Genomic DNA, 12,254 nt, shown 5'->3' on the forward strand with positions numbered 1-12,254 from the left:
GCTGGCTTGAGAACAGGCTCACCAGCTTGATCGTGGGATAACTGACATGATCCTATGGTCACTGGCCTGAGCCCAAAGTCTCTGGCTTGAGCAAGGGATAACTGCCTTGGCTGGAGCCCCCGGTCAAGGCACATATGAGAAGCAAACAATAAACAACTAAAGTGCCCCAACTACAAGGTGATGCTTCTCATCTCTCTCCATTCCCATCACTCCCCTCTTTCTCTCTCGCTAAGAAAAAACCCCCTACAAATTAGCCAGACCTGTAGTGGCACAGTGGATAAAGTGTCAACCTGATATGGTGAGGTCCTCAGTTCAAAACCTTGGGCTTGCTGGAACAAGGTACATAGAAGAAGCAACTACTATGAACTAATGCTTCCTGCTCCTCCCCCACGCCCTTCTCTCTCCCCTCTCTCTAATAAATCAATAACTAAAATCTTCAAAAAAAAATCTACAAATTAAAATAACACTTTAAAAAATTAACTGTCTAAAAGATTTTAAAATTTGAATGCTCCTGAAAAGAAAGCATACCATAGAAAACATTTCTATATAAATAAAACAGAAACTACCTTACCAGTCTCTGACTTTTCAGAATGTAAGTCTGAGGTATGGTTCCCCTCAGCGATGTAAACCGGAAAACTTGAGCACTCCAGGAAGAGCTGGCAGGCAGCGAGGAAGGCAGAAAGGTACCCTTTTGAAGTTTTTTGTTTACTTATGTTTCTCTCTTTTGTATCTCCACGGGAATCCCTGTCCCATTTTGAAGTGTCTCCTTGCTCGGGGCTAAGCTCCCCAGGATGTTCTGGAGCCAAAGCTTGAGAAACAGAGTCACCCTGAACAATGTAGAGGTTGATAAGTCTGGTGAGAAACTCCTGGACATACTCCAGGCAGCACTGCATGGCAGTCTTTTGGACTGTTTTCCCGCTTCTGGGTGCTGTCCCCTGAGGGACTATGGAAGGGGCCTGGATGATGGTTTCTTCAGATCCCACAGTGGAAGCCGTTTCGGCCTCAGAGGAAGTGCTACCAATCGGGATGGCAGCTGCTCTTGGCCCTGGCCCTTCACTCAGGTCTCTGTCAATGTCATCAGTTCTGTCTGCTTGGTACTGTATGAACTCAGTGAACCCGCTCTCTGACGACTGACTACTTGGAGGATTTTCTCCATCTTCAAACACTTCAGTAGGATTTTCAAGAGAAACTGATGATACCTGCTAGAGATGAAAAAGAACAAAAGGCTGAGCAGCTAAATGTACATATTAGGAATTAAAAATCTGAAATGACCACGTTTGGACAGAAATCAATTTTAGATTACTATACACAACTTAATCTATGTAGTTAGTTAAATCTTAAAATGGTTTCTACAATTGATTTTTGTCTATGATAATCAATAGGAAATACGGATATGGTTCTAATGAATGTATTAAAGTCATTCACTAGTATTTTTCTCTACATGCATAACATAAAGTTAGGTTCATGAGGGAAAAATATGTGTATATACAAATTTATAAGATCCATACCCTTATTCTCAAAAGACTAACAATTTAGTCAATTTACTTTATGAAAACACTTTCTTAATATCTAAACCATACAATTTTCCTACTGCCTAAACAATTTCTTGCAGTCAAGGAATGAAACATGTAAGGTTTAAAAAAATTACATTTGAGAAGCATAAATAAAATCTAATAGGTCATCTGTTCAGGACCACATGAGTGGGAAACTTCTGTCTGAAAGTATAAAGTACTATTTAAGTGTTTGCTGTTATTCTTAAATTCTTTCAACAAACAGTTACTGAACCCATAGTATGTACAACACTGTGTTGGGTACTAGGAATTAAAAGAATAGTTCATAATCTACAGGGCAAGAAAAGAAACAACATATAAACAAAAAAAAAATGAACCAGCTACTGTAGTAGAGCTGGGTTGGGTTAACTGTTCCCTCCCTATGAGAGGATGTGTACAATGATTAAGCATATTTTCTGGCCTCGTTTAAATAAACAAACACTGTATATATACGTAAACTCTGTTGGGCAATTGTGCCAGAGTATAATTCAAATTTGAGTAAGATCATTAAAGATATGTATGTACTAAATGCTCTGCTGCCACAAGGCTGGGCCTCACCCAACGTTCCTTGCTTCAGTGAATCATACCATCATTTACCAAGCCAGGAAGACAGAAACCTAGAGGTGAGTCTTGGTACCTTCTCCACTCTCCTCCACACTTCCTTTACATCCCTTCAATATAGTGGTTAACGGTGTTGACCATTAGCCAAAGCTCTACCACTTACTAGCTTGGCAAGTTATTTAACTTCTCCAAATATAGGTTTCCTAATTTGTATAACTGACATGACAATAATTCCTCCATTTTATAAGCTGCTATGAACATTAAGACAATATATATATATAAAGTACCTGATATAATACATGACACATGGCAGACATTCAATAAATGTTAGTAATCACTCAAGACCCTAACTGATCCATTACTACAGATTACTGATTTTCCCTCCTAAATACATGGCTAATTCATCCAATTCTCTGTTTCCACTCCCAAATCTTGTTAGCACATTTATACCACCTCTCACCTGCACTACGGCATATCCACACTCCACACTGCAGCCAAAGTAATTTTTCAAATATACAAATCTGAGGATTATGTCACTTACTTTTCCCTTGCATGTGTTCTAAGATAAAAAGCCTTAGTACAGTGAAAAGGCTGAGACCTGGGCTCCTGACTACATCAACAGCTCTATCCCCCCACTGTCTCCACCGTGCTCCCATCTACCCATGAGTCTTTGCAAACGCTCTTTCCTCTATCAGACGTTCTCTTCTTTCCACCTCACTTCTACCCCAGATTCCCCTGGGGTTTCCCTCAAATAATCCTTTCTCAAGAAATCCTTCCTTGGCCCTCAATCAGGATCAAATCCTCCCATTTTCCACATTCCTACCACTCTATATTTTCCTTAGTACACTCATCATAACTATAATTAAATGTGCAATTTGTTTAATGTTTGTCTCAAAGAAAGAAAGGGTCAAGAAGGGCAGACACTGGGTCTGCTTCACCTCTGGATACCCAGCGTGAGTGCTGAATAAAGACAGACTATTTCCTCTACTTCAAAGGAAAGAAAACTACCTCACTTGTCATGGTGCAGTGGATAAAGCATCAACCTGGAATGCTGAGGTTGCTGGTTCAAAACCCTAGGCTTCTCTGGTCAAAGCATATACGAGAAGCAACTACTACGAGTTGATACCTCCCCCTCTCCCCTCCCCCACTCTCTCTAAAATCAATAAATAAAATCTTTAAAAATAAAAAAAGATAAAAAAAAACTGAGGCTCAGGGATATTAAATAAAAAACGCCTATGCTGTGTAGAGGGTGTCATATTGAGTGGGATGCTTGAAACCGTATCAACACAATAAATTTAAAAAAAAAGGAGCTCATTAGCAGAAGAGCTCAAATTAGGTGATTTTAATCTTCATGCTCTTTTCACCATAACATATCACTTTATCTGTAAGACTATGAGAAATGTTCAGAGTATAATGACAAAGTTAGAGATGGCTATGAGAGTGAACTTGTCAATTTTTTTTCTTTGAATGGTTAACCACCATCTAAAATATTGTATTAATAGTTTAAAAAAAGTATTATTTAAATGGTAAAATTGTAATTAGCTTATTACTGTAAAGTTATTTCTGTATTGACCTTTTTTAAAGATTTTATATTAGTAGAATTCAAGCTATAAAATTCATTATTTTGTACTAGAATGTCATTTTGAAAATAAAAAGGAATTACATATTTTGTACATTTGGATATAAAGATCCAATACACTGGTTTTACAAAAATGTAGTAAGAGCAGAGAGATAAAATTAGACTTATAATTCTTTAAAGAAGCATTCTTTCACTTACGCTTTCAAAACAAATACAGAAAATACCCTCAGCTTTCAAATATGATCAATTTTCAGATATCTCAGTGAAGATAATACCAATTTGCTTCAGTAAAAAGTAGGAAAAAGATACATTCCCTGGGAACATAAAAGAATACGAGAGATAGAGAGAAAGAAAAACATATTCTAAGGTTAATAAACCATTATTTTTAAAGTATATTATATAATTGTATTTCATTTACTGCAAATTGATGTTCCCATCACATTACCTTTAATTACCAGTAAGTGCCTCCAGATGTTTTCCACACAGTAAATATTCACATATTTAAATATGCTACTGAGAGAATGCTAAGGTCCTTTCCCTATTCTAATATCACTCAAAAAAAAAAGTGAAGGCCATGGCCAGTTGGCTCAGTGGTAGAGCGTCGGCCTGGCATGTGGATATCCTGGGTTTGATTCTTGGTCAGGGTACACAGGAGAAGCAACCACTTGCTTTTCCACATCTTCCCTTCCCCCATTTCTCTCTTCCTCTCTCTTTTCCTTCCACACTCATGGCTCAATTGGTTCGAGCACATTGGCCCAGGCACGGAGATGGCTCCATGGAGCATCTGCCTCAGGCACTAAAAATAGCTTGGTTGCGAGCATGACCCCAAATGGGAAGAGACTTGGCTTCAGACAGGGGTTACCAGGTGAATCCTGTTTGGGGCACATGTGGGAGTCTATCTCCCCTCTTCTCACTTGGAAAAGAAAATAAATAAAGCAAAGCTTCAAAAGCAGTTAATACCTATTTTAGTTTTATTTCTAAGATCCTAAAGGCATAAATAAAGAAAAAAACAACAAACAAAATGAATTTCCAACAACAGAATATTATAATAAAGTATCACATATAAAATAAGCAGGTAAGAAGTCAAACAGACATGTTTTAGTTTATGTAGAATAATCCTGGTTACGTTTAAATTGACTGTCAGTAATTCTTACTTCATACATGAAGAAATATATATTGAGAAGGGCCAAAAAAAATGTTTTAGGATTATTAGTTGATGAGGAAGGTTGCATGTTATCACCTTGATAGTATATTTTTCTTGGCTGAAGACAAACAAAAAAACAACTGAATAAAAGGGGTGACTATATAAATTCTTATATGCTAGAAATTTTTAAATCTTTGTTTTAACATAGCACCACCATACCTATATAATTTCATTGTTTTCATTAATATTTGCTAAAAATATTTTAATATCATAAAGTTGAAAGCTTTTAAATTACTGATTTTGCCTTAGGTGTTTTGCAAGTGTTTAAGTATGCTACTAGTACTAGGTTAAAATCATTACAATTCTATTCAGTGTCATAAAATAAGCATTAAGAATCTAGAAGATAAGCCTGACCAAGTAGTGGGCTGTGGATAGAGCGTTGGACTGGGATGCAGAGGATTCCAGGTTCGAAACCCTGAGGTCACTGGCTTGGGTACGGGCTCACCAGCTTGAGCGTGGGGTTGCTGGCTTGAGAGTGGGATCATAGATATGATCCCATGGTCATGGGCTTGAGCCCAAAGATCGCTGGCTTAAAGCCCAAGGTCACTCACTGGCTTGAGCAAGGGGTCACTCATTCTGCTGTAGCTCCCAGGTCAAGGCACATATGAGAAAGCAGTCAACGAACAACTAAGATGCCGCAATGAAGAACTGATGCTTCTCATTTCTCTCTCTTCCTGTCTGTCTGTTCCTATCTGTCCCTCTTACTGTCTCTATCTCTGTCACAAAAACAAACAAACAAACAAAGCATCTAGAAGATGAAATAAAAAGATTCTGGATTTCAAGAAGAGCATGTCAAAAATCTAGTGCATCCTTATGAAAATGACCAGTAGTTCAGATTAATAACATGTGGATACTGAGCACTTAAAATGTGGCTGATTTGAGGCCCTGGCCAGTTGGCTCAGTGGTAGAGCATCAGCCTGGCGCGCAGGAGTCTCGGTTCGATTCCTGGCCAGGGCACACAGGAGAAGCGCCCATCTGCTTCTCCACTCCTCCCCTTCTCCTTCCTCTCTGTCTCTCTCTTCCCCTCCCGCAGCCAAGGCTCCATTGGAGCAAAGTTGGCCCGGGTGCTGAGGATGGCTCTATGGCCTCTGCCTCAGGCGCTAGAATGGCCCTGGTTGCAGTGGAGCGACACCCCAGATGGGCAGAGCATCATCCCCTGGTGGGCATGCCGGGTGGATCCCGGTCAGGCACATATGGGAGTCTGTCTGACTGCCTCCCCGTTTCCAACTTCAGAAAAATTAAACAAAACAAAACAAAACAAAAAATAAAATGTGGCTGATTTGAGAGAGGAACTAAATTTTTTTATTTCAAGTATTTCTGATAAAAATTTAGCATTTGGCCCTTGCTGGTTGGCTCAGTGGGAGAGCTTAGGCCTGGCGTGTGGAAGTCCTGGGTTCGATTACCAGCCAGGGCACAGAGGAGAAGCATCCATCTGCTTCTCCACCCTTCTGCCTCTCATTTCTATCTCTCTCTCCCCTCCCACAGTCAAAGCTCCACTGGAGCAAAGTTGGCCTGGGCGCTGATGATGGCTCCATGGCCTCCACCTCAGGCACTAGAATGACTACAGTTGCAATGGAGCAACACCCTAGATGGGCAGGGCATTGCCCCCTGGTGAGCATGCTGGGTGGATCCCAGTCGAGCACATGCAGGAGTCTGTCTCTCTGCCTCCTTGCTTCTCACTTCAGAAAAATACAAAAAAAAATGTAGCATTTGGACAAAGATGTGCTATAAGTATAAAATACATAGAATTTTGAAGACAATACAATAAATAATGTAAAACATCTAACTTTTATATTACATCAATTTTATATTGAAATAATAATAAATTAGCTAGAAAGGGCTAAAATATAATTAAAATTATTTTCACCTGTTTCTATTTACAGAAAAGTGGCTACCAGAAACTTAAAAATTACTTATGTTGCTGGCATTATATTTTGATTGGAAAGTGTTAATATAAAGTTAACTTGTAGTAGAGCCAAAAGCCTACAAAATGGTCTACTGACACATTTGGATCTATGCAAGATTCACTAAATGGTTATATATAAGGGCTTTTACTCAGAAACTGTTCTGCTTCGAAGAAATAAAGAGTTGACCCTTGAACAACATGGGCATAGGAAGATGTTGACCCCTTCATTCTCCACACAGCTAAAATCCACACATAACTTTTGACTCCCCAGCCTACTGTTGACAGAAAACCTTACCAATAATACACTGCTCACAAAAATTAGGAGATATTTCAAAAATTAATATGAAGCAATAAAATAACCCCTAATTTTTTGAGCAGTATATAAACAGGTCAATTATTACCTATTTTGTATGTTGTATGTAGTATATACTGTGTTAATAAAGCTAGAGAAAATAAAATGTTAAGAAACCATAAAGAAAATACATATACAGTACTGCATTGTATTTATTGACAGTATGTCATTTGTATTTATTGTATTTATTTAGAGATGGTGTTAGTTTATACCATGTTTGTCAATACCTACATCAATATTGTCTTATATAACACAAAACATTGTAGATCTTATATATATTAATAACATCAGACATCAAAAATGAAAAGATAATGTGAAAAAGGAATTCATAATTATTTACTGGTATAATGATTCATGCGTGACAACAAAACAGCAGCAATATCATTGCTTTATGGTAGGTCAGTATAATAGATATGGTTGCTTCATGGTAGCCTAGCCTACACACTAATAAATGAGTCATTATAAAATTTTTTGTATTCAAAAAATTACAGCATTACAGTCATATTCATAGCACAGAATTTAAATTGTTGTTACATTTTAAAAAACCACTTATTATAATGGTTGACTGATGGGAAAGAGGCATAATGTATAATGTAATTATTTTGAAAGCAAACTTAAAAAACAGTAAGAGAACACACATATTATTAATTTTATTAAAGACTATTCACCTTGTGTCTATGTAAGGGTAGGCTATCAACTTTCACACAAGTCATCCACACAGTGTTCTACACAATGAATATTCAGGTGATGATAACAATGACACAGAAACGTCTTACACAGTTCTTGCCATACAGTTAATTATAAATAGATTTTCACACAAACACATGCACACATAAATAACAACAGATAGGTTTATAACTGTATGGCATGATGATTAGTTACAATTCATTAAATGAACGCTGATCATCCTAAATGTCTTCATCTTCACATTGAGTAGGCTGAGGAGGAGGAGAAAGAGGAGGAGGAAGAGGAAGGAGGAGGAGGAAGAAAGGAGGAAGAAGAAGAAGAGGAAGAGGAGGAGGAGGAAGAGGAGGAAGAGGAAGAAGAGAGGGGGAGGGAGAGGAGGAGGAGGGGTTGGTCTTGCTGTCTCAGAGATGACAGAGGAGGTGAAGGAGGTAAAAAAAAGGTGGAAGGAGTGGAAGGGGGAAAGAGGGGAAAGAGAGGAATGGGAGAGAAGGGGAGAAAATGTGGGGGGAAGGGGAGAAAGGGAAAAAGGGGGAAACGGGTAAAGAGGAGGCAGGCACACTTGATAAAACTTTAAGGAACACATTGTAATATTTGCCTCTCCTTTTCATGTCTCTAAAAGTGTTTCTATACAATATCAATCCTATTGTGTGCTTTAGTTTTAAGTGCCTGTAGCATAGACGGTTCTATGTCATAAAAGTCAAAAGCAGCATTGAGGACAGTACGTGGACCCCTCTGCCAGACCCTCTCAGGTCGATTTGTTTTCTGGCACTGCCACTTCTCCGCCTTCCTCCTCCTTGCCCGGCACCACTCATTCATGTAGTGAACTCGTCTCCATTAAGTCTTCTGGTAACCTCTGATGTGGTGTCTATTAGTTCTTGAATTTCTCCATATCCATATGTTGAAATCTTTTTCCCTTCACTTTTTTTTTTTTTTTTGCTATATCCACAGTCATGATTTCCTTGATTGGCTCTGTTTTAAACCCTGTAAAGCCAAGGATAATATCTGGACTAATTTCTCCAGCAGGAATTTATTGTTTGGGCCTTAATGACTTTAATGGTTTTTCTATAACAATGATGGCATCTTCAATGGTGTAATACTTCCAGACTTCCATGCTGTTCTTTCTATCAGGGCTCTCTTCCATAGCATTAGCAATTTTGTACTTGGAGTATCCTGTGTGTAATGAGACTTAAAGGTCCTTATGATCTCCTGACCTAGAGGCTGAATTAGAGGCACTGTGTTTAGAGGCAAGTAGAAGACATCAAGGCCTTTAATGTTGAACTTACGGGGTTCTGGGTGGCCAGGGCCATTGTCCAATATCAAACAAACTTTAAAAGGCAGTCTTTTACTGACAAGGTACTTCCTGACTCCAGAGACAAAGCACGGATGGAGCTAATCCAGAGAAAGCGCTCCCATCGCTCAGGCCTTCTTGTTGCACCAAAAGGCTGGTGGTGGCTGTTATCTTTTCCCTTCAAGACTCAGGGTTTAGCAGTTTTATAGAAAGTTAGCCTGTCCCATCCTGCTCTAAAGCCTGGTGTTTGCATCTCTTTCTCACTAATAAACATCCTTTGTGGTGTATTTCCCCAGGAAATGCACTTCTGTCTGCGGTAAAAATCGGTTCAGGCAGATATTCTTTCTCCTTGATGATTTTTCCTTAATGGTGACTGCGAAATTACCTGCTGTCTCTTGGGTGGCAGAAGCTGCTTCTCCTGTTATCTTGACATTTTTCAAACCTAACCACTTTCTAAAATTATTCTCCAGCTTTAAATCCTTCACCTGCCTTTTACTTTAAGTTGTCACACAGTGACTTCACTTTTTCTTGATTCATATCAGTCTTATAGGTATGCCTTTCATATAGCAACCTTGCATCCACATTAAAGCTACATTTTCAATGAGATAAAAAAGTATTTATTTGCAAGGTGTTTGTTCCTACTGGCACAAGTATAGTAACTGCTTCACAAATATCCTTTATAAATTTTTAAACAACGGTCCTTAACTGGATTCATTTATCTTGAAATGGCAGGCAACCACAGCTGCAGACCTCAATCTACAGAACATATCAAACAATTCAATCTTTTCTTGTAATTCATGACTTTTCTCTGCTTCTTGGGAGCACTTCCAGTATCACTAGTAGCACTTTGTATGGGTCTCACTGTGTTATTCAAGGTTTCCAGTATTGCACTAATCATGATAAAAAATATGCAAGAACTATGAAATAATACATTTTTACTGAGTTATGCAATTTACTGGATGGAAAAACTGCTCACTCAGAGATGAGATGATTAGTGCCACGTGGCACTTTAAGTGAATACTCAGAACACTTAAGCTCACTGCAACAACAAAAGGAGCGGCTGTGAAATTATTAGTGGTATAGTATGTAACACAGTTAATTTAATGCAGTTATGTTTTAACACAACAGCTTTTCTCAGAATTTTACTTAATTGATTTGATAGAGAGAGGAAAGGAGATAGAAGGGAAGGGAGGGAAAAGAAAGGAAGAAGAGAAAGAAAGAGAGAAAAACATGGATTTGTCGTTCCACTTACTTACACATTCACTGGCCGACCCTGTGCGTGCCCTGAGCAGGGATCGGGGTGACACTCTAACCGAGTGAGCCGCCTAGCCAGTGGTGATGCCACATCTCTGCCGTTTGCTGACATCTCTCAACAGCAAATGGCACCATGTATGATCTGTGTTTGTGTGCATACGTTTTGATGAATTTTAACTTTTTAATAATGGATGTGTATATTTTATGGTAGTAAATGATAAAATAGACTATTATCTACATTTATTTTATGCATTCATGACATACCTAGCTTTTGCTTAATTTTTTTATTTCTACATTACAGATGCATATGGGAGTTTTTCAAATTATTGCAAATCTTCAAAAATGTTATATATATTTAAAATAAATATCTGTATAAATCAGGCATCCCCAAACTACAGCCCGCGGGCCACATGTGGCCCCCTGAGGTCATTTATCTGGTCCCTGCCGTACTTCCGGAAGGGGCACCTCTTTCATTGGTGGTCAGTGAGAGGAGCACTGTATGTGGCGGCCCTCCAATGGTCTGAGGGAGAGTGAACTGGCCCCCTGTGTAAAAAGTTTGGGGACCCCTGGAAATGGACCTACACAATTCAAACCCATGTTGTTTAAGTGTCAACTGTTCTAATGTCAAAATCAACACCTACCATTACTTTTTTGTCTTCCCATTCTTTGACTGAGTTGTTCTGCCCACTTGGAAACTGCAAAGCCCCTCCAGTGCTGGCAGGTAACAGTGGAGGTTGAACTTTGCTAAGGATCTTTGAGCAGAGCCTGAGCGAATCCGTGAGTTCAGACAAGCGCAATGTCTGGAGATGGCTTGTTAGCGCAGAAACCATCCTGAGTAGCAACTGGGGCAAGTGTTCTGTCTGGATTTCAATGTAAGTCTCCTGGAAAAAAAGGTGAAATAACAAAAATTTAAACAATGTATAACCCCAAAGTTATATTATTTTATTAACTTTTAATCTATATAAAAAGGAAATAATTTTTACTCATCTGTAATATTTTATATGTATCATGCTCTTAATTAACATTGTATAATCATTTAATTATTGACATAAGATTTAATGCCTAAATTCTCAATTTATTATTTTAAAGTACAGACTACAAAACAATGCCAGTTTTATCTGCTATGTTACTGAAATGATAGTACAACAAAGGGAAAACAATCAGTTAAAAACAAAACAGGCTGAATGGCATACCTGACACAGCACCCTCATACTTCTAGTAGGCTTCAGAATGAGAGAGCAAAGAATGGAGGAGAGAAAAGGGGAAAAGATTTCCAAAAGTCTTCATTTAATAGAAAAAATCATTAATGAATATAAATGCAGTATTAAATCATTACACACTAAACATTTAAGATTTCAACAACATGCAATTATGCAGTATATCCCATGTATTATATAAGACTTTTATATGTACTATGTGTATATTTCATAGGACAAAATATTTAATACAATTACATTAAAAAAGCTATGTAAAAAAATTAATATTAAAGATAAAATTTATTTGAAGATAAGGTGTCTTCAACATAACACATTTGAACTATATTAGATTTCCTCAATATTTTTTACCACAATGATCTTACCAAAGAAACTATATCCAACAAAAAATCCACCAGTAAGCAGAAATTGGTCAGCTGTAACTCAGATGACTCACTATCTCCAGGCCCAGTCTGAGGTCTGGCACGCATTGTCCTCCTAAAAGAGTAAAATTCACTTTATCAAGTATACTGTCAAGTGAAATAAACGTACGACATCATCATCGTTTTAATGGAAGTCAACTCAACATTGGGGCATGCGTAGTAATGTTCTTATGATGAAGTACATTCTCTTTGCCCCAGGACACTACTGCACCTCTTTGTGGAAAATTCCCAGAGCAA

General features: G+C 38.1%; 1 protein-coding gene across 11 annotated transcripts in view; it reads right to left on the reverse strand.

The window, feature by feature from the left end:
• Window positions 1-12,254, reverse strand: part of DOP1A (DOP1 leucine zipper like protein A) — a 117,317-nt gene that overhangs the window by 45,202 nt on the left and 59,861 nt on the right. For 8 of the 11 annotated variants that reach the window (XM_066358946.1, XM_066358950.1, XM_066358943.1 and 5 more), the window contains 4 exons: window positions 11,961-12,072; window positions 11,575-11,604; window positions 11,023-11,262; window positions 572-1,202 (listed from right to left, as the gene is read on the reverse strand). In XM_066358946.1, the coding sequence (XP_066215043.1) occupies window positions 572-1,202; window positions 11,023-11,262; window positions 11,575-11,604; window positions 11,961-12,072 (1,013 nt within the window). The remainder of the gene's footprint in view (window positions 1-571; window positions 1,203-11,022; window positions 11,263-11,574; window positions 11,605-11,960; window positions 12,073-12,254) is intronic. The other 3 variants (XM_066358951.1, XM_066358944.1, XM_066358941.1) reach the window with 2 other exon arrangements.

The sequence above is a fragment of the Saccopteryx leptura genome, chromosome 1 (assembly GCF_036850995.1).
Source record: "Saccopteryx leptura isolate mSacLep1 chromosome 1, mSacLep1_pri_phased_curated, whole genome shotgun sequence".
In the NCBI taxonomy this organism is placed as follows: Eukaryota; Metazoa; Chordata; class Mammalia; order Chiroptera; family Emballonuridae; genus Saccopteryx; species Saccopteryx leptura.